Source organism: Pimephales promelas, chromosome 11 (genome assembly GCF_988280905.1).
Source record: "Pimephales promelas chromosome 11, fPimPro1.hap1.1, whole genome shotgun sequence".
Classification (NCBI taxonomy): domain Eukaryota; kingdom Metazoa; phylum Chordata; class Actinopteri; order Cypriniformes; family Leuciscidae; genus Pimephales; species Pimephales promelas.
The window spans coordinates 10326065-10353350 of NC_142779.1; the positions used below are offsets into that span (position 1 = coordinate 10326065).

General features: G+C 38.2%; 1 protein-coding gene and 1 long non-coding RNA gene across 3 annotated transcripts in view; one reads left to right on the top strand and one right to left on the bottom strand.

The window, feature by feature from the left end:
• Positions 1 to 19035, bottom strand: part of LOC148977135 (uncharacterized) — a 53984-nt gene extending 34949 nt beyond the window's left edge. Inside the window, exons 1-2 of one of the 2 annotated variants that reach the window (XR_016145507.1) lie at positions 18535 to 19035; positions 2687 to 2824 (exon numbers count right to left, since the gene is read on the bottom strand). This is a non-coding gene — a long non-coding RNA (uncharacterized LOC148977135). The remainder of the gene's footprint in view (positions 1 to 2686; positions 2825 to 18534) is intronic. The other variant, XR_016145506.1, reaches the window with a different exon arrangement.
• A 1575-nt stretch (positions 19036 to 20610) lies between these two features.
• On the top strand, positions 20611 to 24038 carry six3a (SIX homeobox 3a). Its single transcript, XM_039672076.2, has 2 exons — positions 20611 to 21589; positions 22938 to 24038. The coding sequence occupies exons 1-2, from the start codon at positions 20898 to 20900 to the stop codon at positions 23128 to 23130; spliced, it is 885 nt and encodes a 294-aa protein (XP_039528010.1). The 5' UTR covers positions 20611 to 20897; the 3' UTR covers positions 23131 to 24038.
• The last annotated feature ends 3248 nt before the right edge of the window (positions 24039 to 27286 follow it).

Below are 27286 nucleotides of genomic sequence, written 5' to 3' on the forward strand. Positions count from 1 at the left end.
ACTCCTGTGTTTCTAACCACGGGCGAGACACGTAAACACATCGTGAGCTTAGAATTATAAGGTTCTATCTCCGTTTAGGGTAGTTCTGAGATATTGAGCGTCAAAGTTTTTACATCCCAGCTGGCAAAACTGTTATGTAGTATAATCTAATAATATATTTTTTTAATAACACCACACAGGCATTAATAAACACCTAATGGATCAGATTATGTCAAAAACTCAATTTCGACCAAAAGTGGAGATAGACCCTCACAACATATCATTTTAGATCAGAGGAAAGTCACCACTCCATCATAGCATTTCTAAAGTTTGTATAGAGTGTAATATTCAGAGTTAAAGGGATAGTTCACTTTGAAATTAATTTTTGATATGTTTTAGTTTACCTCAAGGGCATCCAAGATGTAGGTGTCTTTGTTTCCATGGTATTTTCAATTTTGATATTTTTAGGTCAAACCGTTGTTGTCTGTCAGTCATATAATGGAGGTTTATGGGGTCCACCTCAAAGAGCATGCACAGAGAAGTCCAAATTAAACATGATTTAATGACTCGTAAATGTAAGTACACATTGATGGCCTTAGACACGAAACGAGCATTTTTTGTGAGAAAACGAACAGTATTTATATCATTTTACCTCTTGTAACCACAGCCACGTCCAAGTGATCTGAAGGCACAGGCGGTTCGGTCTGCGCAAGCGCCAGAAAGCGCAGGAAGTGATCACTTGTGCGGTTGTGAAAAAAAAAAATCAACGCTGTCTGTTGATATACCGAAATCGTCTTCCATTGCAATTTCCTGTACATCTAAATATGTTTAGATCTTCACAGCGAGTAGATCTTGTATTGAGTGTATACTAAATACAAGCACTGGCCACATACAGTACATGCAGAAGCATGCACAAGGACAAAGTGTGTATATATCACTGTCCTGCATACACAGGGCAGCGGCATTGATCATATAATTTACTCTTGTCTATTAGGCAGCAATGATATTGATCAAATAATTCCTTCTGCAGAATCTGGACACTGCCAAATTGCTAAAACGTTTCTGCCACATTTAAGCATATCCTGTAATGGCCTGGCCATCGATTGCAGCTCCCATTCTCCTTTTGCATGTAAACAACTCCCTTTCAGTGGTGCTGAGCACACATGGTGCATAGCATGTCTGTGTGGTCCTCAAATTCTGAAATTAAGTAATTCAAGTGGCCTTCTCATCCCACTACTCAGAATAGAAACAAATTGCTGGCGCTCACTCCTGAGGTAATTTCTCAACGATTTTAAGATTACGGTGGCTGAAAGAAAATTTGACCCCATTTTCCTTCTGCTCTGCTTTTTGATTTGCTGTAAGCCCCTAGCCAGAGGCAGAATGAGAGCAAAGAAACACCTTTACTTAATCTTACATTACTGTACTGCATATGCGCTATGGACACCGCAGTGACATACACTCGTTTTTTTTTTTTGTTTGTTTGTTTTTGTTTTTGATACAAATATATTTTCAATATATAATATTTTTCAAAGTATATCAAATTTGGCAGCCCTAAAATAGTACAGGGGAAAATGGTAACACTTTATTTTAATGTGTCCACATGTAACATGTATTTACTATAGTAAATAATAATAATTACAAGCAACTAATCCTACCCTGACCCTACATGTAAGTAAATTAGTATTATTCATTACTTAAATGTATAATTGTACTATTACAGTGACACATTAAAATAAAGGGTTTCACTTTATTTGTAAGGTGTCATTGTTACAGTGTAATTATGTATTGAAGTACTGAGTAATACTAGCAACTGCACTTGCTAATGCGTGTAATTATGCATAATTTACTGTCATTACTATGGTAAGTACATGTAACATATGTAAGGAGGACACCAAAATAAAGTGTAACCAGGAAATAGAAACTAAAGAAAATTAAACTGACAATTTGAGAATAAAACTATAAACTCAAAACTAGATCTGCCTTGTGCTTCATTCTGCAATATATCTGTCATTTTGCCTGAAGAAGTGCATAGGATCTAGTGTTGAAGATAAATAAACACAACAAATGCTTTCTACAAATGAGTGTGTATGCTTGGTCTTAGGTCATGTCGTTCTGCAACCTTCATCAATCTCAAAACACAGGACACCATTTCTATCCACTCCACCTTTACAGCAGACTTCACTGGCAGAGGAATAAATGGAAAAAGCAGTAGTATCTTGATCACACGCTGCACAGACACACACACACACACACACACATACACACATGTTGTGCGCACAGCTCCAGTCAGGTCTGTGAAAAGCGTGCTCAAGACTGCAGCTGGTGGCACAAAAGGCGGCGATGCAGGGAAGTGACACCTCCTGTCACCACGGTGACCCTGCTTGACTCACGCCTGACAACCCCATCCAGCAGACCTGCTGATAAAGCACTCTCTGACTCTCTCTCTCTCTCTCTCTCTCTCTCTCTCTCTCTCTCTCAGCCCCCCTTTCACGCCTGCGACCTGATCCTGCGCGAAGGGCTTAAGGAAAGCAAGGCTAGGAACGAACATCGTGAGAGACAGAGATATAGCAAGGGGTGTGTGCTGAATGGAGTGTGATAGGGAGAAAGCAGTTGTAGAGGGAGGAACCGAGGCACGGGACGGACCGGGAAAGAGAGGGAGGGAGCGCTCCGGTTAGATCTGAGTGCGAGTGACATTGCATCAACTCACTATCACATCTCCTCCACGCTGGTGTCCATCAGCTGTCCACCCCGCTAACGTCCTTGACACACAAACACTCCACAGGCCTGTTACGTATACACGTATACACGCCGCTGTTTGAAGCTCATCCCTGGCCTGTCATCTACCCTGCAAAAGAGGTGACAAAAAAGAATGTCATCAAAATGTGCAGCGGGTTCTTACGCTAGGTCAATCTGACGGTCCAAAGATAATGTTTTGAGCAGCCCGCCCCCCTTCGCGCCCTCCTCCCCCCCGGCACAAACAAACACACAGCCTGCAATATTTATGCAAAACGGGAGAGCACCTCCAGGAGTGCTTTGATTTGCATGTAATAAATAAATGAAACGAACCGACGAGTTTTACTCCACCACAATCTGCAGAGAGAGGCGATGACGGAGGTGAGATGGGTGAAATCATGTAATAGTCATGGAGGTAAATAGAACATGAAAATGAGATTGTGTATTGTTTAAGGCTTGCAATAAATAATGGAAATAAATCAAATAAAAAACACCCCAGATTTCCGTCCCTCCGTGCCGTAATGAATTTCAAATACGTTATTCACTTCAGGAATAAGTGGCTGGCACGCAGTCCTTACAGCTGGTTTGTTGAGATAATTGATTTTCAAATAGTCTGAAGATGCGCGAGGCGGGCGATGACAGACGCTACGGAGGCCGCCGGTGACGAGCGCGCCAATTCTGTGAGTTGTATCGGTTTAATTAGAACAGCAACTGGCCTTCGACACGGCCTCTTCCCCACGTAAATTAAAACAGCCCAGTGAATTTACCAGGGACGATGAATTTTTCATGTCTCTTCTCTGGTGTTACTCGAGGCACTGCTGTTGCCTGTCGCTCTTTTCCTCCAGAATGCCGTCGACGTGTCGTTCTGTCACAGATAACTAGAGGGAAAACACCGCTGGCTGGTGAAATGAATGGGCCGCATTACCTGCTTAAATTTGAATTGACAATGTAATTTGTACGTTTTCTGTTTCATTTACACAGTCGGCCCGCGGACATCAATGCGAACTCGACCGACATTACCGTCATTAGTGGAGAAAATGATAGCAATGATGTTATGTGCTGGTTACATGCTGATAAAAAACCTGATCATGTTACAGAGGGCTTTAAAGCTGATTATTTACTCTTGTTGTTGATCTTAGCTAAAGTGTCATGTTGTCAGATTATCATTCATATGGCTAATGTCTCCCTGTGATGAAGTATGATGTCAGTCAGGCTCCAGGCAGGCCCTAAGGCCTTTCTCCAACAGGCTGGGTTTAGAAGGCCAATTTCATGCCTTCTCATTAGTGTCTGTGTAAACTGGAGACAGATGAAACTAAATCCTTGGCCTTTGTGCTAAAAGCAGAACACCTTTCTTTGCCCAGGCATGTCTGCTTCTTATTCAGGATGCACACACAAACACAAGACTTCTTTAATTTTCTCAATTCAGGGCACCTATGAATGTCAAAATATCAGTGAAACTTGGCACTCGAATTTGTGCACAGTGCACAGGCTCAGATCAACTTTTGTAAACACACACATGCACACGACCCTGTCCGGACTTGGTTTGTGATTCAGATTGACAGCTCTTGCAGGAAACATGCAGTTAATATGCCCTGGGAACCTATGTGTGATTGTGTGTGTGTGTGTCTGTCTGTGTGTGTGTGTCTGTCTGTGTGTGTGTGTGTGTGTGTGTGTGTGTTGTCATTTTTAACACCTCAAATTCCAAGTCGGATTAAGCACAAAGCATTCTTCTGTGTCATAAATAAGATTTTCAAATGCTATTTATGCTCATAATTAAAATGTATTTTTACACACTAAACATTGTCTGGGTCGATAAGCTGTTGTCGGGACAGATTCTCAAGTTATCTGCCCGTATAACAAAATCTCCAAAATAATAAGGTTGAGACAAAGTTTTTTAAAACATCTCATCATTGTTATCTTTAAAGGCATTAATGAAGATTTGTACTGACTGATAATCCTTTGATCTTGGTGTTGTATTACAACTGACAGCATTCATTCTTGTGTCACCATCTCTACACTATAATTTATCTGCAGCTTATCAGTTGTGCGTGAGAAAGACAGGATATCTCAGTTCGGGACTTTCTAATCTTGTAGTTTCTGACACTGACTTGCATTCTCTTTTTTTTCCAAAAGCAGCAATGATTTCTGAAGGATCATGTGACACTGAAGACTGGAGTAAAAATATAGCTTTGTCATCACAGGAATAAATTACATTTTAAAATATATTAAAATAGAAAATAGTCATTTTAAATTGTAATAACATTTCACAAAATTACTGTTTTACTGTATTTTTTTCCAATAAATGCAGCCGTGGTGAGCATAAGAGATTTCTTTCACAAACATACTGTAAAATTCTATTCTATCAAGACATGAAATGTCTTCTATTTCATATTGTCTTCTCTGCCATCCAATTTCCACATTTTTTGTGCCCCAGCCAATGCATTAACAGCTCATTTGTTTGACCCTGTTGTAATGAAGTACTCCTGAAGTTAAATAGAAATGATAATTCCATAATGTTGCTATTGGAGCATCTGCTTTAGAACAGCAGGACGCCAATAGCACAGCCCTGCCCTACCTCATCGTCAGACCATAGGGGATTTCATATTATCTTGCATGGCTCTAAATGAATTCTGCTTTTCCCTCCAAGTTCAAGATGAAAAATTAATTATGTGCTCCTTGAAGTAAAATTAAAGAATAATGATTACTGCATGTCCTCTTGTTTAAAGCAAGGCATCCTTGATGGCGGTGAAGTGCTACAGTCACTGACACTATTAGCACAAATTATTTCATAGAAATCTTATCTCACTGCTGTTCTCCACCCTCTCTGCAGACCTGGTGCTTTTGTGTGGTATTAAATTAATTAGGTATGATAAAAAAAAATAAAACATTTAAAAGGAGCATAGTTAGCTGCAATGATAATGCACAATGATTAGGCTACACTGTTCTTTAATGTAATGGTGCTTTGTCCCAGGCACATGGTTTATTCAGAGGTGTGCACTGATAAGGCAGTGACTCCATGGCAGTTTATTTTCATGGCATGATATCATAACGGTGAGAGATTTTTAGACACAGTGCTCTGTCAGCAGTAACTCAGTGTCAAGGGAATTTACTGAAAGAAAAAAAAAAACTTTTTTTCTAACACGGAAAAGCACTTTTCAGTCAGGCTGCCAGTGGACAAGCACTGCTGAGAGTAGCTTGCACATATCCAAATAGCCTGTCCACTCTCTCTGTGACAGTATGGTGTGTGTGTGTGTTACACAGCCCTTATGACACCGACAACAACCTCTTCACGACTTTGATTCCTCAACGTAAGTGCATCTATGTTGTGCTGTGCATCTTCTACATCCAATCACAATAAAATTCTCTTATTTTCTCTATAAAACATCTGCGCTGTCAGTCAGATACTACACTCACCCTTCTAATGGGCATATTTACAGTACTCGCACTACAGTACCACCACTCTCCCCATCAGCACCACCTTGAGGTTGAGAATAAGAGTCACAACTCCAGGAACTAGACCCAGACGGCCTTTAGGAGAAACCTAATCAGCAATCTTGTACCTGAATGTGGAGAAAAAAGTTATTACTGTGGAAAGTTTTCTGAGACTAAAGGTCATCTCCATTCAGAAGCCTCTGTGTCCAAGCTATGTCCTCACAAATACATGTTCTGATCTTCAATGGGGAGACTATCAAAAGAAAATACTCAGCACAGTTTGCATACTTAAGGTATGACTTGACAAGCTAAAAAGTTAAATGGAATTTACAATTGATCATGTGAAAATGAATACATTATTTTAAATTGTAATCTAAATCTCACCTATATATTGTGAATAAATGTTATCAAATCAACGCAACACGTTATTAACCCATGCTAAATGGAGCTGGTGTTCTGGTGGCTAAGCAATGGCACGTCTCTTCGCTTTAGCTCTTTCAACAATGACTTTGCGTGTCTGTACAGCGCCTGGCCTGACCTGGCTATTGTTCAGGACAAAGCGCTCTGAAGAGTGGTGGCTTCTCCTGCGGTAGAATGCTAATCACCTTCATACAACAGTAGCATATGCTAATATCTTGCTTGGCTCACTTTATTTACACAATGACTAGCTCCATGATTTGAAGTAGAGGAATTTTATTGGACATATGGGAAAAACATCTTTTAATTATTTGTAAGCTAACATACTGAAATGTCTTCATAAAATGACATTTATTAGATTGTATACTACTTGAATTTCACACGAAACGGAACACAATCATACTCAAAATGTGATAAGGCAAATAATTTTGATTGTAAATATGCTATGTATAGGCGCTTTTCCACTGCATAGTACGGTACGGTTCGGTACGTCTCACTTGTGGTGCTTTTCCACTGCATGGTATGGTACAGTACGGTTCGCTTCAGGTCGCTTTAAATGGTACCTGGTCTGTTGAGGTTCCAAGCGTACCGTACCGGTACTAAAATGTGACGTGAAACACTGCAGATCACTGATTGGTCAGACAGAATCGTCAGTACTAGCGTCATTGGATTTGCGACACGAGACACTTTTTTAGCAGTATTTTTGTTTTGCTGCCATCAGCCTCATTTTAAACACATTTTTAAGTCTAGCAGTTAAAAACAACCACATACCGAGAATCAGGAACACCATCCCCTCGATAGTCTCCATTGTTCCTGTGTTGTGGGTTTGAAAATGTGGCGCTTTTAAGATGATGTCATGGCAGTAGAAGCGCGCGCAAATAACGATCAGTCCCACACACTTTGAAGGGGTACTACTGCAGTGGAAACGAAAAGCGATCCGAACTGTTCCGCGCCGAGTCGAAGCGTACTGAGCCGAACCGTACCGTACTATGCAGTGGAAAAGCGCCATATGATATGTATGTATATGATATGTAAAAAATACAAAATGGTGACTCTTTTTTTGGTTGATTTGGTGATAAATATTCTCATATAGATCCCATCACCAATAATAATGCAGAAAATACATTTGTTTATTGCTTGTATACAGTGTTTACATGAATCAAACAACAGATCAAAATTGACAAGGTAGTACAGAAAAGCTGCAATTAAAAATACAATTTGTCATTCAATCAGACACTCAAATTTCTACTAGATACATCACTGTAAAAAACAATTGCTGCCTTATTTTTTTAAGTACAATCAACTTGGATGTTTATGTAATTTCAACTTAAATTATATTAAACTGATATAAAACAAATTAGTTGACTCTTGTGTAACAAAAAAACTTAAAGCAACGTAAAAATATATGTTGTCATAACTCATATCATTTTTTACAGTGTGCACAGTGTTGGCAGTAAACACGTACAAGTCACATGTCGGCGAGTTTAAGAAACACTGGCCTCTTGTCCTTTCTGTGCGACCATTATGTAGAGTCCCTTAAAAGTTATGGCATGAGTCTTTGAAACAAGTGACGAATACGATTAGCTTCCCTATAGATAATAAATATATAACCAAGCAGAGAAGATTTTTCCACCAGTGTCTTGACTTTTAAAAGCAGTCTATCTGTTTCACGGCGGTGGAGTTCCGAACAAAATAACGTGTAATTAATGTTGGGATGTGGCCCTGGGGAGCTTGGAAATGTGGGAAGAGGAGAGAGAGGAGGGAGAAGAGTCACAGAGATTTCTGATTACCTGACAAGTTGGGGCCGGAAAGGCTACACTTAGCCCATTAAAGATTTTCCAGCGTGACATTTGAGAGCAGCTGCCGCAACGTGCGCCACATCGCCATTTCCCCATTCGCTGGGCATCAATTTAGAGAGAGAAAGAGGGAGAGAAAGAAAGAGCAAACGAGAGAAAGAGAGGCCACCAGGCAGACACTGGCACAAATGGATTTCATTCACCAAGGTGAACTGTACTTGGCTGATAAATGCACTTCCTTGAATGTCAGCAAATGTCATTTGTGAACAGTGTTGTGCAAGTTACTTCCAAACTGTAATACATTAGGTATTACTTGTTACTGTTTTTTAAAAGTAATTCATTACCTTACAATATTACTGTCTAAGAATTGTAATGCGTTACATTACTCATGTATTACTTTTGAGTTACTTTCACCAAAATAACTAAGTAGAACTTAACTTTTGGGCAAATCGCAGTGTAATTAACAGAATTAAAATTAAAATGTTCGCACAAACTTAAAATGTTCATTTTATTTTAGTTTTCGTGTTTGCATTTATGAGGAAAAAACAATGTTACAGACGCGACCGCTCTGAACTGGCACTAAAAGACTGCTTTAAAACTTTCACATAGTCTGTTGCCTTTAAGAAGTAAAAGCAGACAATACACTGTAATACAACTGTAATACAAGCCTCACTGAACATGTAACGAGTAAAATATTACTGAAAATTGATTAGTAATGCCTTACACTACTGCGTTACAGCAAAAAGTAATATGTTACTGTAACGTATTACTTTTGTAATGCGTTACTCCCAACACTGTTTGTGAAGCCTTTTACTGTTGCTTTAATAGCTTCCCCAAACTTACAAAGAAATGAAAATAGAATGACAGAGTGGGAGAGAGAGAGAGAGAGAGAGAGAGAGAGAGAGAGAGAGAGAGAGAGAGAGAGAGAGAGAGAGAGAGAGAAAGAGAGAGAGAGGGTTTGGCTGTTGTCACTTCCACATGATTAAGCAATAAGACATTTGAGAAGTCCCAACAAGAAAGTGGTTAAACTTGCTGGATAATGCCTCCACAATTAAGTGTTAGACTGTGAGTTTCTTGCTTTGAGCTGAAGCTTAAATCCACTTACGAATCAAATCATAGATCAGCTTTGGTTTTTAATAACGTTCAGCAACACAAAAAATCTCTTTCTGTTTTATTTTATTTTAAAAAATGTGGCAGCAAGAGTAAACAGTTGCCAAAAATGAAAACAAAATGAATAACATGTATCAATACTCACACTGTGAAATTAATTCCTCTATATAAATTAGAATGTATAAATCTGACTCTGATGATTTAGGAATCCGGGTTGTAGCCTGGGCAACCTCACTCTGGCCCAATCCACAAAGGCGGCCCACATGGCTGTGATAATCCCCATTTCCAGTAGTTGCTAAGGTTACAAATTACCTTTGGTACTCTTAACCGGCTCCTCTGTGACACTCCACTAATCCTTTTATGGAATTTCATTTAGGATTTATACTTTAGATACAGGATTACACAGCACTACATTTTGTTATTGTTCACATCGTCCAGTGGAGTCATGTAGCACATTCCTGCCTCATTTATTTGATTGAGTCAGTTGGTTGAATGTTAATAGCTCACTATGTTTTATTTAAGGATCTATTAAGTGGGAAAAGTTACCTTCCACTGCACTTTTAGACTCTTTTCAGCATCATTTCTCCAGTCTTCAGTGTCACAAGATTCTTCAGAAATCATTCTAATATGCTGATTTGGCGCTCAATTCTTCTTTTTCTTCTTATTGAAAATGGTTGTGCTGTTTAGCATGCGTAAAGTGTGGATGGGTTTTCTTTTCAGGATTGTTTGACGGACACGTTTTATCATTATAAATGTCTTTAATGTAATTTTGATAAATTTAAAATAAAACTTGTAAAATATGCCATCCATTATATAAACATGTATTATTATTCTGAAGATTCCTAAACAAAAACAGTGCACAACAGTATAATACAAACAACAGTACAACATTTAGGATTTTTAGGTTTTGTTATGTTACACCTGCATAGCAATACTTAGAGGGAGAGATGTGAGCTCCAATGATGTTCAGCTTGTTTGTGATGCTTTGCAGACAGATCTAATGAGGCTAATAGAGGCAATATCAACACAAGCAAACATACAGAGAGAGAGAGAGAGAGAGAGAGAGAGAGAGAGAGAGAGAGAGAGAGAGAGAGAGAGAGAGAGAGAGAGAGAGAGAGAGAGAGAGAGAGAGAGAGAGAGAGAGAGAGAGAGGGAGAGGGAGAGAGGGAGAGGGAGAGAGAGAGAAAACTAAAAATTGCTAAGAGCCTCAAGTCGTGTTGTAGCATACAGAGGACATAACAATATTTCCCTCCCCTTCTGTCTCTTTATCTCATACACACACAGTCGCTCTCACATACACTCTAACACTCACACACATACACTCTCACACTCACACACAGCTAGCAGCTCAGTCATCCGAGTAGTGACAGGCTGACAAACAATGTTATTGTTCTGATGGGTCAAATACTGCAAGCTCCTCAGTAATATGAACCATAGCTTTCAACATAGCAAGACAAGATAACTCAGTGCAATAAAAGGGTTGAAAGGAGTAGCTACATGTACAACTGATCATTTGCCATGATTTAAAAGATATCATGAAATATATTTCTTTATAAAATTCAAAGTCCATTTTTAAATTAACATATGAAGAGTTCAGATGCAAAAGCCTCTAAGTGCCATTTGAAATTTTCTTCCAGAATGATCATTTTTATCAAGCTTGTATATTTAAGTTCAGTGATTTCACTTAAATGGCAATGATAATTACCTATTAATTGTTATTTGAGTGAAATTACTGAACTTAAATATACAAGTTTGATAAAAATCATCATTAAAGAAGAAAATTGCAAACGGCATTTGAGGCTTTTGCATGCAACATAGTCAATTTTAATATTTGGTTTGTTTATACAGCCGTGCACAGTCATTCATAACATCACAGCACTCTTTTAAATTATTTGTCAGAATACTTTTAAATAAAGATAATTTATGGTTTGTGTATCCTATTATCAACAACCCAATCAACGTTTAATAGCACATATACTTTCATTTGAATACTTTCATTATCGAAAGGTACATTCATTGGTTAATAGCCTACTGCAGGAAGACTGAGCAAATGTAGGCTGCCTATTTTTCGCACAAACGTTAGTCGGAAATAGGCAGAAGTACAAGGATTTTCTGGGTTATTGCAGACAAAAATAGCCAGACAAAGAATTCACTTTAGTTCGAGGACGGGTGTTTGCTTTCACAAAAGACAAGTGCATACCGTGCTGTTTATGACGTCGCAATATTATTTGTGTTCCTGTTTTGGTCAATGTTGTAAACCTATAAAAACAAACAGGGGTGCGAGCCGGTGAGCGCAGCGCTGCTGGGCAGGACACATCCTTTTTTAGGAAGGAAAGGGATTTGGCGGAGAGAGCAAACAAAGATATCAACAGTTTCTTTAACCCCGCCGTGAACCACAGACCTGCAGGACAATATGGTAGGACAACCTCCCAATAACTTCCCATTACCTCTGCGCGACATTTTGCCTTCAGATTCACCTTGTCTGTGTGCACGAGCATCCATATTCGGCGCGTTCACAGCAAACAGTCTGAGAACTCTTTAGCCTAAGCTAAACGATCATCACTCTGCTATTATTCTGGCAAATGAGACTAGGCTGCAACCCATGAAATCCAAAACATGTAGAGAATTATTTACATGATTTGGGGTTTCGTTCACCCTTTGTAGGCCTATTAGCTATCAGGGAATTGCAGGTCATAAATCAATATAGACGTGTTTGAGGAAATAGTCTGAGATGATTCTTCAGCGGTGGATGTGATGACCATCTCCGCAATTGAAAGACCGAGGGCAGGCATGGCTACAGGTTACAGCTGTCAGTCATTAATTTTTCATCTGTCCACGGGATAGTGCGTCGCGCACTGGGCTCAGTCATTCAATCATAAACATTTTTAAGACGTTTTGACATCTGCTTGAGTATCTCTTAATAATTTTATTAAGTGATCTAATCAGAGCCGATCCACCCTATACGCTCACTACGCAAGCTGCGTAGGGCCCCGCAAATTACTCAAGGCCCCGCCTCCCCCTCCTCGTGTCATAGCGCGTCAATTAATGTTGACAAAATGAAGCGAAACTATCCCTCTGGTCACGATGAGAGAAAGAAGAAAAAAACATGAGAGTGAATTGCGGGAACAACATTTAGGTAAACTTGTGTTCTCTCCTCTCCAAGTTTGATGTCAGTCAGCAAAGTAAAGTTAAGTTTATGTGCATTTCTATTGTGTTTTTTCGGTCTTGCTGACCTAGCTGGGCAGACAGGCAGTGCATCTCTTGCATCACTTCTCTTTGTGCCTGACTGACAAAAGTGAGAGTAAAATACAATTATTTATTACGTTTGTTTTTGATAAACAACAAAGTGCAAGTTGCGCAACGGTGTTTGTTTACTGCAGCTCGGAAAAGATAACCGCGTCGCGTGTGTAGGCTATCATGCGTGTTCATATGCGCGTGCACGAAATGAAACGCGCATTTTTTCAAGCAGAAATATGGACATACTGTACAATATATGGACGGGAAATGATGGCACTCCTCTCCTCAAAGTACACATTATACATGCATACTTTTAAAACAAGACACTGATTATCTAGTCTCAGTCAATGTGTAGTTAAACATTCTAAACAACTGCAGCAGCACTAATTATGCAAGATGGAAAGCAAGATTGACAATTTGACATTGATTGACTATTGATATATAGGCTATATTGAATTTAAAATGTTGATTAGCTGGACATACTGGTCAATATGGATGCACATCCCTCAGTAAATAATAACCATAAATCAAGAATTGCTTCAACATGCATAATAATAAAAAAAAAAACTTTAACATGCCATGGCAAGCCATTTTTGCTTTTATTCATTCACAGTTTATGTATTTTTGATATCAAAAATATCTTCTTTTTTTTTTACTATTTTCAATGTGAATTCTTGATTATTTTTTACTAGTAAGGCCCCTTAGTTACATTTTTATCTACCAATGTCTATTTTTGATATCAGGAATTACATGTTCACTTGTACAAAAGTTAATTCTTGATATCAATGAGCTCACGTCACGGCGTCACGGGTCAGGTAGAGGGCCCCTTAGCAGAATTTTGCTTAGGGCCCCAGGGAGGTCAGGATCGGCACTGGATCTAATTAAAAATACATATGCGTTAATCTGCAAAAACAATAGTGTTCAAGTGGGCCTATATCTTAAAGGGGTGGTATACGTTACAGAAGTTAGACTGGCATCTAATTGCATTTGTGTTTCAAGATTTCGCCAGAACAATGTTGTGCAAACATTGAGTTTTTTTTCTCAGTGAACTCTTAATATCGATCAACTCTGGAAGTGGATGCTATCCAAACACGAGGGAAATATTGTCACATGGGTACAATGGACAGCTTTCCAAAGGAAATCAAATTCCATTGTGAATTGAAAAGTCGTAAATAAGTCACAAGTTTGACTATAACCCCCTGGATAAAGCCTTTGCCTCTAGCTTCACTTTATGACATTATAGCCTACATTCTCATACAATCTACAAATAATTAAGAAAGAAATGTGTTACGTTTATGAAAGTAGGCCCATTTATATCAGACAATGTAGACTATATATAGGTTCATTGATGAGAAACAGTTTAATAACAAACATATAGCATCCTGTATGCTCCAACACAGGCGAACTTTCAAGAGATCGAGCTCTATATGCTATCCTGTTAATAGGTTATCAAGACTAGCCTGCGTAAAACATAAAATAACAAATCTCCGCCTTTCGCAAGGAACAGACCAAAATTGAAGAGAGTTATTTTGTGTTACTTCCTGTTACTACAAGTTCAATCCTTTTACTGTCTATGGTTCAATTTCAAATCTCAAAATTACCCCCCTATATAGGCTACTAGATACCTGTTGATATTTCGCGCGTCTCCTCAAAGTAGCGTCATGTACCTGTCACAGCGATGTAGCGCATTGCATCTCCTGTAGCAATCCAGACGTCCTCTATTGATCTCTGTGGTCATACCCTTCTTTAGACTGAAATTCTATTCGACAGATGCTTTTCACCCATGAATAACAAGTCCTAGATGCTACACTTTCAGTCACTGCCAAGTAATCATAGGCCTATGATGACTTTTGTAGTCTCCCCCCCCCCCCCCCCCCCCCTGACTTAAAACTTCTGACAAGGTATATTTAAATTGCTCAAATAAATGAAAGGGAAACATTTTATATTGTCCGAGTGCAGCTCAAAATCTGACCAATCAATAATACATATTTTGCATCATCTTTTTTGTTTGTTTAATGGGTCAATGAGTGTAGCGAGTTGGAATTACAGTTGATATCAGAGATAAACAGAGTTTAATGCTTCCCAAAGAACTTACTAAACTTTACAAATGATAGATTTTGTAGGTTAGCACAGGTCACTCACATAAGCCAATGTTTTATCTTTAAAAAAAAAAATTATTTTATTGTTTAACAGCCAGCATTAATCGCTGATGTTTTAATTGTAAGATACATGAATACACATTACATGATGCTAATACAAAAAAAAGAACGAGCACCCTTATTAAACACATCATTCAATACATAAAACATTCAAATGTGTCTCAAGTCAAAATCCAGAAGAAATAAAATCACTTGATGTGTGCAAAACAAAATGCAATTATTATTTATCATTCTCCAGCAACAATCCCTGTCATTCTCGATAACAGGTACAACAACACGTCAAGCCACAATAGCAGGGCTTGTCCTATTTAAATATGCTGGTTTCACTCGTGTAATTTTTCAGTCTCTTGACTTCCCTGTCAAATGAAGAACGAAGAAAAGGCTTATGTTAAACACAGCAGTTTATAGGCGGAGCAGATAAAGGCAGGTTGCATTTTGCACTTTTCCTTCAAAAGTTGCACTTTAGTACATTATTAGTCATATACATTCAGATAAAATAAAAATTATATATATATATATATATATATATATATATATAGGCTATATATATATACTGTATATATATATATTCATTCTACATAGATTAGGCCTATATATAAATTGCATATATATTATTATATTATTATATTTAAAAAAAACAATCGATGTCGATAGGCTCATTCAAAAAACTATGGACATCTTTATCGCGGTATCTGATCAACATTTTATGTAGTGTATTGTTACGCCAAATAACGTAGGCATCCATTATTTCAGTTTCCCTCGAATTCATATTTGAAAATCCAGCACGTCTATTGTATATCTCAATGTTTTTTTTTTTTTGTTTTTTTTATCCATCACTCTACTTCAGATGTAGGCTATTGGTGCCATTTCCAATCAAAAAAAAAAAAATGTTGAGAGGGAAAAAAGACAAATTTAATTTTAACGACAACGACAAATTAACGACAAAACTAAATACTTTAATTACTCATTAATAATTAGCCTAGTTAAAGTGAAAAATCTTCAAATGTCCCACACAAATTTGGGTCTCATTTTTCCAACATGCCCAAATTGAATCATTATAGCATGAATGACTGAGGGAGAATGGACGAAGAGATTGAGCACAATTCATGAATGGGTCTGCCCTTTCAGCAGTAGCTCAACTGAGGCGCTAATAATTTGCCCATGTTGACGATTTGCTCCAGATTGGATTGTTTTACTAGGCACAGACCTGTGTTTCACTTTCTGTCCATTTAAAAGCTCTAATAGAAAACTCCCCGTGGACGCAAATCTGCCCCGTGACAGATTGCCAGCGTTTATGAATTATTGTCGGGTTGCCCCGGGTCGTTATGACAGCGCCTTCAATGGTTAGCCTATATCGTGTCACTTTGCACCTGATCAAGATTGACAAAACAACTGATAGGGCTACCAATACGAAACGCAAAAGAAGACCATAAGACCCGAGTGAATGACAACAGGATGTTTGAAAATGTAGGCTAATAGGCTATAACCACAGAATACTTACTACTTCTTAAAAACAATTTTTATGTGTACATTAAATCGATATCTCTTCATTTCTTTCATGTTTTAAAAACAATTGGCTATATCGTTAATTCGAGAAATTGAATTATAGAACCAGAAGGCAATATGTACGCAGTCCCAGCATTTAATTTGTGTAATTAGCTGCACGCTGTCTTAAAATAGCTCAACGTTTTTTTTAACTTACTCTGTTAATGTATTATGTTAATGTCAGTGAATGTAAAGTTTCGCGAAATCATTAACATGATGCATCTAACTTTGCATGCCTCAAACTCAAATAGCACATTTAGAATATATGTTAATAAAAAATTCCTTCGAGTCTTCATACTAGCCTACATTGTATAAACATCATTACTATTGTTTATATAATTGGTAACCTTGTATTTTAAATAACTAAATGAATTCCGTTTTAGACACTAAGAATTTGCATCAAGATTAGTCTAAACGCCTTGTTGCACATGCAACAACTGGACAAAAATATCCCTAAATATCAAAACATTGTGGAAAAATGTGTAGATTATAGTGGATAATCCTAATGGTTTTTACATTTATCGCGCGGTGGGGGCTGGAATAATTACTTTATCACTCACAGGTTCTGGATATGATGAAATCCTAGGTCCTGAAATTAACATAATCAGTTAAAGCACAATAAAATGAATACAACGTAGCTATTTTATATGAATATCTCCGTTACTCCCCCTCGACCCCCCCCAAAATACAGTGCTCGTCCTCACCACCCACACCACACATAGCCAATGGATTTGGGCCAAGCCAAAGCTCTAAGAGAAACCGGAAGAAAGAGGGCCTGCAGTTCCAGGCGTCCGGCCCCATTCACCAGCGAAACCTCCAATGGCTTCATTAGAAGTAACGAGTTGACACAAGGTAAATCTAACATTGAAGCGCCATTCACTTGGTGTGCAGAGAACCCTCATTAAATGTCGCTAACAAGCCGTGCAAATGCAGTGATTGGACAGCTCCCGTGTAACTCCGCAGACCTAGCAGGATGCCCACTTAATGAGACCACACAAAAAAGAGGGGAGGGGGCATCTCTGTTGAAAATGCTGCTCGCATTTCGCCTCCCTCCCCCGGCAAAAAAAAAAAAAAAGAATGAAATCACATATCATCGAGGTTTCAGGAACTCATAGCCTTAAACAAACTGCACATAATTTATACTAGCCAAATGACACTAAATGATAAAACATATCAATAATAATAATTTCATAAAAAGAGTTATATGATCAGCATAACATTACAAATTACCTAATTTCTTTTTTTCAAATATCAAACATTCATCACACTAAACATTTTCCCTGAATTGCATCTTGCCTAGCAAGGTGTGACATCGTTGCCAGAAGTAATAAAAAGCTTCCATTGTACTACAACTTACATTTAACAAGCCAAGCGGATTCAAAATACAGCTGAGGTTAAGACCCTGAGCTGAGAATATAAAGGGGCATTTGCGCCCCGTTACGACGGCCCCACAACGCTGCAAGCTGCACTTGTCTTGCATAATTCAGGGAGTGGAGAGCAACGTCCCGGCAGAGGATGACAACTACAAGAGCGATAAACTGGGAATATAAGCGGTAGCCTACTGAACGATGCTTTTTGTTTAATCGATTGCCTTCGCTTTGTAATCTGTTGGTGTCTTTTACGAAGCCCTAAACACTTATGAATTTGACCAACTCTCTGGTGAGTCTTAGAACAATTAGCTATTTTTTAAGAAAGGTCATATTAAAACGTATAGGCTACACAATTGTGCAAGCAACACAGACATCATAGCCACATTCAAATCAAGTCCATTTTGGATTGTAGCTGTTGCGGTATAGCACCAGAAAACAGTAGCCTAATAGATAATTTATAAACGAATGAAATGAAGAACTCAGAAAGAAAAAAAAAATAGACGAAAGAGACGTGACATAATTGAAGTTTGAGCAATGGATTAAAAAACGATGGAGTTACATCAAGTTTTACAACCCATAAGTTAGTTTAAGACAAGAAAAAATAAATAAAAATAAAAACAGAAAGACTCAAACCACGCTCCCGAGAAGATTCTCTTTCTGCAGCCGTCGCATGGAGATCGATTTCCCGTTTGGCAAGGTTTAATGATGACCTGAGTGGATGTAAAAATAGAATAAATGTTTAAAATAAAATAAAACCTTTAATCGGAGAAGGCAGTGTCCCGTGCCCTTTCCTCCTCAAACACTCGCATGCAAGTCCCCGACTCACCACACAATGCTCAAAATTACTCATGCATGTTAACCGCGTAGTTGCCAACATTGGTGAGAGGATGGGAGGACACGTTTTCGTGTGATAAGAAGTGAGAGCAAGTTTGAATCGAGAGCTAAAAAATGGTTTGCTTACCTTCTCATGCGACGGAGCTCTTCTCAGTGATGCTGTGACGACATAGCTTTATTAAAGCTATGGCTCTTTCAGGGAGACGTGAACGCCGAAAATGAAATTACGTGTTAAGTTTCAAACCCCTGATGTCCCTTCACTTTCACCAATACTGAAACTAGAAACATGTTATGTTAAATAATAAATGTTGAGCTGCGAAACACTGTCTGTTACATTCTTGTTTCATGGTCTTTGTCAGGAGGTTATTTAAAAAAAAAAAAAAAAGACAGAGCTGAACGTTCATCGGTATTGAGAACATTGCTCCCCGCTGATTTTGGCATAGTACAGAGCTATGAAAGCTATAGGGGATAAACAGACGATTAAACAAGGTGAATGAAGTTATTTGGGATGCTAATGACCTGCTTAATGAAAACAAAGGCTATGTTAAACAAAGTGATTTTACGGCAACTTGGCACGTTCTTTCTGTTTTTATGCAATTTCCATTAAATGCGAGTGCTCTTTCCAAATCACATTTGAACCGTAGGCTACTATGCAAACACTGTTTTCGCCGAGACGGACCTGTACGTATCATATGGCATAATTAAGAGCTTTTCTAAATGTAAAACATCCCAAGCGGTTTTAAAAAATACAGTCTACAATGAAATAACACAGGTTATTTCCAGTCCAAAAAGCCTTCCGAGGGACCACTTCAAGTGCCACTTGGAGTTACTTCACTTAAGTTTCCTGTGACAGAAGAACAAACAGATTTGATCCTGGAGACAGAAGGTGACCCAATACTTCTATTAAGATCTCTTCCCCGCCCCTCTTTCTGTTACACACACACACACACACACGCGAGCATTGCGAGTAGCCTATGTGACAGTGGCTAATAAAGTATCCAATTTATACTTTCGATAATTTGTAATTTAGGCTAGTGTCTGAAAGAAACAGTTCTGAACACCTGAACAAGGAAATTGCATTACATTATGTCAACATTAGCTAAATTTGAGAAAATCTGGATATTGCGGCTTATGTTCCCACAATGGTTATTGTTCTTTATCAAGTGGACACGTACATTTTTATACGAACTAGCACTGTCTAATAGGCTATAGTACAGACTCTTTGATGCAAGCCATGCAACCCATACCATCACGCCTTTTGAAGCCGATTCTCGTGGCATAATTATAGATTATATCCTTCATTCTTGTAAAAAGTCTTTCTAGTTTTTACAACCCAAAAGTAGTAGGCTACACAATATTGGTAGTATACAAGTATAGCTATAGCTACCAAAAAACGTGTTGAATAAAATAAAAATAAGTTATCCATGATCACGTGCTTTTTTCCAACATGCATGGGCAACGGGCCAGTGTTTGGTCTCTGAGTAGTGCAAAGCATCAGTGGAGTGTGCGTCCACTATTAAACGGCGGTCATTGTGTGAGAATAGCATCGAAATGCGATGTGCAAAATACAACAACGATCCGGGAGTTTTCGGCGTGCGATAGCATATAAGGCACAGCGAACAAATATGTCCATCGTTTTAGATTGCATGTTTTCTTAAGGCTAATAAGCTACTACTAGGCTATGGGTTAAGAGAGCCGGCGTAACATCGTATCCTCTCCAGCTTCATACGAGGCGCTAAAGAATGAAATAGCCTATCTGCACCCTGTCGTGGATTCCGTTTTTAGCGCTTCATTTAAATTCCCGTGTCCGTGACTGTCATCCCAAAACCCCACCCCTGCCTTCTCTCCCTACATATCTTCTTAACTTTAACGAGCCTCGTTAAGATCACAATAATATTCCACCCTCTAATTGCTCATTCCATTCAACAAATAGGCGAGACTCTGCTTCGACTTCACACGAGTCAAGGGAAGGGAGGGTGCTGTTGAGATTGCAGTTCCTGATAACCCCCCGTGCGTGCAGCCGAAGTGGTGAAAGCCTCTACGTACTGGCTAATGATTGGCACGCTTGACAGTGATTGGCAGGGCTGCCATGACAACGCTACAACGACACCAAGAAGACCAATAGAAAAGCGAAACAAAATATTTCAATGCTACACTCACGGTGGATTTAGGGGGAGATATTATGAGGCTGGTGTCATTAGGCGATAGCTATTGAATCATTCAATCGGTCGAATTCGTCGGTCTTTTTTTCCTTCGCAAATTTCATTCTCTCCCAGGTCATTTCCATGGTTTTCAGATCGCCTTTAGAGCTTTATCCCTCTCATTTCTTCCTGCCAAACTTTGCTGATCGCCCTTTGCTGTTGGCGAGCAGTGCGCCCAGCTCCAGGTCTCCCGAAGACTTGTCAATGTTTCAGCTACCAACCTTAAACTTCTCTCCAGAGCAAGTGGCGAGCGTCTGCGAGACGCTGGAGGAGACCGGGGACATCGAGCGGCTGGGTCGCTTCCTATGGTCGCTTCCAGTGGCGCCGGGTGCTTGCGAGGCGATTAACAAGCATGAATCCATCCTTCGTGCCCGGGCTGTGGTTGCCTTCCACACGGGCAATTTTCGTGATCTCTACCACATTTTGGAGAACCACAAGTTTACCAAGGACTCGCATGGTAAATTACAAGCAATGTGGCTAGAGGCTCACTATCAGGAGGCCGAGAAACTACGCGGGCGTCCCCTAGGACCGGTTGATAAGTACAGGGTGCGAAAGAAGTTTCCCTTGCCTAGAACCATCTGGGACGGCGAGCAGAAGACGCATTGTTTCAAAGAGCGAACGCGGAGTCTGTTGCGGGAGTGGTACCTTCAGGACCCCTACCCAAACCCAAGCAAGAAAAGGGAACTGGCTCAAGCCACTGGACTCACTCCAACACAGGTCGGAAATTGGTTTAAAAACCGGAGACAACGAGACAGGGCAGCGGCAGCAAAAAACAGGTCAGTCACGTTATATGCGTTTACCTTTCAATGGAAATGTTATTTCGTAATATTGGTAATATATTTTCATAAATTAACTGTTTGTGAAATATATGTGAACACAATGTATAAAAAACAGAATCAAATAGATTTAGAAACATACAAAAAAATGAGGGAGACGACATTTTATTTGTCATGTGCAATATGTTAAGTTTTAACCAGAGCATAATAGCAAATAGATCAAATGACATGTAGCTAATCTGTTTATTAAAGTGTGAAAAGGCAATGGAATTTTTCTCCCTCTGATTCATCGATGAAAACTGAAATAGTTAAAATAACATATCATAATTAAAAGTGTATGTGGTCCCACATCAAACTATTGTGTTGTGCAGTGCTTACACTGTTACAAAATAGTATTTTTGTCGTTTAACACATCAAATATTTAAATCTTTAAAAAAAACATTGATAATAAATTTAAATTTTAGATGCTAACAATACAAAGTTAACAATACAAATATGTATAATAAAGCCTAATTGGAGAAAACAAAAACAATTTATACCCATAGCATATCTGTTGCAATATTGGAAAAGTAAATCCCAAAGTAATTGTCAATGCAAATACTCTATAAAGTAATTTATCAAATAATCTTAGACACAGACACGTTTTACAACATGTGATTGTAAATACAAATATTTGTAACCCTGCCAAAACACAACATTTATCAATAAAGCATTACAGTGCAAATGATTAGGCTAAAATTTGACTACTTCGTAATTATATTACATACAACACGGCGTAAATTAGTTAGAGTGAGTTTTATTTCAGATGATTTAGCCTAGTCGAATTATTTTTCTTCCTAAACACTAAATAATAAGATACTATGTGTCTTGGGAATGAAAAAGCAGCAGAAACTATAGTCCACACTTTGACTGATGTAACTGATTTATATTATTTAATAGATACATCTACAAATTGCACTTGATTGGGTGACCACACATCTCACAAGCAAGAACTATGACACATCTTTAACTGACGTCACCTAATTTTAACATATAAACATGCAAATGAAAACTTAATTGTATCATTACAAGATTCAAAAGTCAATCAAATCTCCAGGATAGATTATAAATATGCGTTTGGTGTGTAGACTTAATCCTTGTAGCAGGGATTTATGTAATTGTATAGCTGTAGCATCCACTTGATCAAGCAAATATTTAGAGTTGAATTATATATATTTTTTATCGTTTTAAATGTTTAATAGGCCTATATAATAATTAAATGCAAATTAAGGCGCATTTTCAGTGAAACAAATGGCCCTACAACTTTTCTATTCTAATGGCATTCCATTCTTTCACTTTTCTGCTATAGGCTCCAGCATCAAGGAATAGGGCAGAATGGCATGCGGTCCCTTTCGGAATCCGGCTGCACTCCACGCAGTTCTGCGGAGTCGCCATCGACTGCAGCGAGTCCAACGACCAGTGTCTCCAGTATGACAGAGCGAGTCGACACGGGCACGTCGATTCTTTCAGTAACATCAAGTGACTCGGAATGCGACGTATGATGCGCAAACAGAGAAATATATACAGGAGAATGGACCTGAATAAACTCTATTAATTATCGGGGAAGATGAAAAAGGACCAATTGATAATACTATTATAAAAAGAAAAAAACATAAAAGCACGTGTTTTTCAAGCGCTTTCAATGGACCCCACACCTTTCCCCCACCCCATCACTTGCATGATATATATATAACTAAATATATATTTTTTTTCTTTGATTTTTTTTTTTTTTTGTATATGGGGAAATGTCCCACGTTTATTATGTCTACCAGGACCACCGTGAAGAGGGAATTACCAGAAACCGGTGTCCATCGCCTTTTTATCTGTTTTAGTCCGAGCGACGACGAGCAGCCAGGATGCAATCCTCTTTTCCTTTATGTTCATCATCAGACAATCATTTGAGTCGTAAGCACCTTTTTACTACACTTTCTGTCACTGCCTATGTGGGGTACTGGTCAAATGTGGAACTGAATCGTTATGACTGTATCAGATTTTTATTTTTATTTCGAGATTTTATATTGAATTATGTATATCTTAAATAATGCGATCATTCTCCCAGTCTGTAATATATGTGTAGAAATAAGTCTGTAAATAATATTGCTATACCCATTCTCTTTTCTATCCCTGTTCACTTTTCTTGGCTTGGTGTCCCTACATAAACTATTCGTCAAAACGTAAGTGCTCTAGGCGTTTTGTTTCTCCGTTTTATGCCATGAAAAGAACTCTAAGTGATCATGAATTATCAGTCGAGATTAATGCAAAAGACAAAATATTGGATATCATCCTCGACTGACCAAGTCTATTTCATGTTTCCAGTCCAGCGCTTATAATTCAATGTTACTTTCTTGCGTGCTTCTGTTAATGTATACGTTTCTAAACTGAAAATACAGTATTCCATTTTGTTATAAAACTGCATTATGTGTGTCATTTCCACAAGTCATTTCCTATAGCCTACAACAAAAAACTATTATCTCTCCAGTTTACGGAGAGCATGAAATAAGTTCATCACTTGTGTAATGTGCAAAACAATTCTTCAACATACATAAATTGTAGTACAGGAACTTTTTTTAAACAAACAATTAACTGTGACACGTTGAACATTCGTCTTTCTTTTTGTTAAAAGACAGTGGCTTATTCACACAATGTAAAAATTAAGTGTAAACCATTAAATTGACTAATCATGGAGGACTCCTCCCCTGGACCAGCGTCCCATTGTCAACGAAACAGCTTTTCATTCCAAATTGAACAAGGAAAAAGCTACCTTGGGCGAGTAGCTAACACAGAGAAAACCACACAGAGCACTTCATTTAGAAGTTTAGTTAGTTTGCTCCAGAATTCTTACAGCGCAATTTAACAAACACAAACAGTTTATTGCCGTTACTATATTTATAGGTCTACTAAATATTATTCCAAATAGAGAATAACTTTACTAAACCATAATAAAGTGCTTGTAAAAAAATACTTCATAAACGCATTACTTTGACGAATTTGTCAATGCCCCGAAGACAAAAACAAAAGTTATTGAGCAGGAGCCATTTGTATCACGAGCTAATTCTTTTCAAAAGTAGCCTAATGACTCGTTTCTTAACCGTAAACTGATTTATCATTTTCTTTACTATTTTGCCCCTTATCATCTATCCCTCCTCCTCTGATTACCGTCTTCCCGTTTTACCGCATATTATATACCGCTAAATAAGGCATTGTGTTTATTATTTCACTCACGTTCGTTATTATGTAGTAGCCTGCAGTCCTCTCAAGTCTAAAAATGAGCGATTAGGAAATATCCAACACACATCTCCTAACGACACTTGATGACATAAATGCGCTAAAATAAATAAGCATTTGATTTGTATTCATTGGTAGTTGATCGCCAGAGACTTGGATACGTTTTACTTCTGAAGTTCATTTGCAGAAAACAGATATGGACAATCAATGGCCGATGGAGCCCTCCACTCACTTTACACTGATCTTTATCATCCTCTCAGACTACATTAATTTATTGGCCGATATGTCTTCAACGTGTTAAGGACTGAAAAATTGGTTAAGAGACGAACAGTTTTCTTTTAAACTGTAGGCTGTCAATACAATAGACAGCTATCAAAACAGGTGGTAAAAACTTGGTGGTAAACTAATAATTTGAGTGTGAAGGAAGAAATTAATTTACGAGAATCACTTATCATAAATAAGTGATATGAGAATCAGCTATCATAAAGACATCGCTAAAAAAATAGATATTTTGACAGTAAAATATCTTGAACAGACTACGTGTCGCCCCATTTCTTTTCTTAAACGATGCTTTTCGCATAGTTGCAAAGAGTTACGGGCCCTCAAACTCTTGTTACCCAAGATGAATAATTAAACACACACACATAGGCATATATATATATATATATATATATATATATATATATATATATATATATGACTATGTGTGTGTGTGTGTGTGATAACTGGAGCAACAATAGGCTACAACATTTCCATACACATCCAGTGCCTATGTGTATTATCCCTATGGCGAAGGTGTCAAAAAGGCAGAATAGATTTTTTTTTTGTCCTGTTCCCATAACCTTAGACGCACAGAGACAAATGAATGCAATTGGACCGCAGACGGCAATAAGAAAAGATTGTACAGCCCTGTTTTTTCTCTGATTTCATCGGCTAACTGAACACAACTTTTCTATTCGTGTGTATTCATGCAGTTCTGAATGAGCGTCAGTTCCCTCTGACCCGGATTGAAAGCGTGGAACCTCGACATAGCCTGTCAGTGCAACCACTCTTGGCAAGACTGGGCCTTTCCCCTCCCGAAACAGTCCCCTTCTCACAAATAAGCACAGGACAAGGTATGTGGAGCTAGAATCCGCACTGTGAGGCTATCGCGACTGTGGCAAGATGTGCATAGGCGGAAGAGTAAAGGACAATGACCGAACCGATAAATGTCTAAAAAACATATAGACATTTAATTTTAAACATCAATTTTTTGGGGATTTAATTCAATCCAAAAAAGTAGGCCTATTCATAGCCTATTTTCAGATCATACATAGATAAAATGTGACACGTTGGCGGTATAATATCCATCCTGACTTTAACTGCTCCTGAAGGACTGACATATTTTAAATGATTCGTCAATAGAACTCCTTGCCTCTCAAGGGTAATGTCATCATTTCATTATTATATTTTAACCAATATATTGTTGGGTCCTTTGGATCAATTCTATAGGCTTTTTTATTTATTTATTTATTTATTTTATTTAGGTCAGCTGCTCGCGTCTTTCCTTTTCCGGTCCAAAAACTGGAATAAGGGAACTAGTAAAGAGCTACTTCACGTGGCAGAACTAAGCTACTTGGCTTTGCAGAGACAGCCACAGATTTATTATTATTATTTTTTAATTTATTTTTTTGATAGACGAAGTAACCGAATTAGCCCTATATGGCTTTCATTTAGTAGGCTAAAGTCAATTAATAAATAAAAAGTCATAAATCATTTAAAGGAATTCTGCGAGTGTTGTTCTCGACCCAGCAGCCTATGATGAGGCGTTTTGGCAAGCAGGATTAAAAACTGTAATTCTATTACAGAGTAATTTAGAGGTCACAGGAGGCTATGATACAGGATCAGCAGTAAGATCAGAGTGTAAGAGCCCGTTTGAAGGTTAATTCGGATGAGATCCTACGAACTATGGAAAAAGTATTCAGATTTTGTTTCACCACAACCACTTGTAAGGTTACAGAAGTCTAAAAACTAGAGTATTTCTCGAATCAATCACCATTCTCACATGTGGGTGGTTGGGTGTTAAGCAAGCAGATGTGCGTCGTAAATTGACGGAGACAATATGCTACTGAGAGCATTCAAACTACTAAGTAGCTCAACCGATATCAGCACGTCTAATGTAAAAAAAAATCAAACAAAATACACATTTTATCCATGTGTTTGTTTGTTTTTTCAAATTGGTATAATGGTACACATGGTTGCAGCTGAATGCAGTAGGCTAAAAAGCTATTCATTTTTAATGTTATGTAAGCAAGGTAAGAAGGCTGTGGTGTATTGTGAATAAGTAACCGTTACTTATTCACAATACAGCATTTGTCTCGAGTACCTTATTGCTTTTATAAAACGGTTACCACATAATAAAAATATTAAAGTAAAAAAAAAATCGTATAAGTG

What these genes read in the sequence shown, in the direction of transcription:
- six3a (XM_039672076.2), top strand. Translation starts at nt 20,898, where the DNA reads ATGGTTTTCAGATCGCCTTTAGAGCTTTATCCCTCTCATTTCTTCCTG. An exon ending in GCAGCGGCAGCAAAAAACAG is followed by an intron (nt 21,590 to 22,937) that starts GTCAGTCACGTT and finishes TTTCTGCTATAG; the next exon opens with GCTCCAGCATCAAGGAATAG.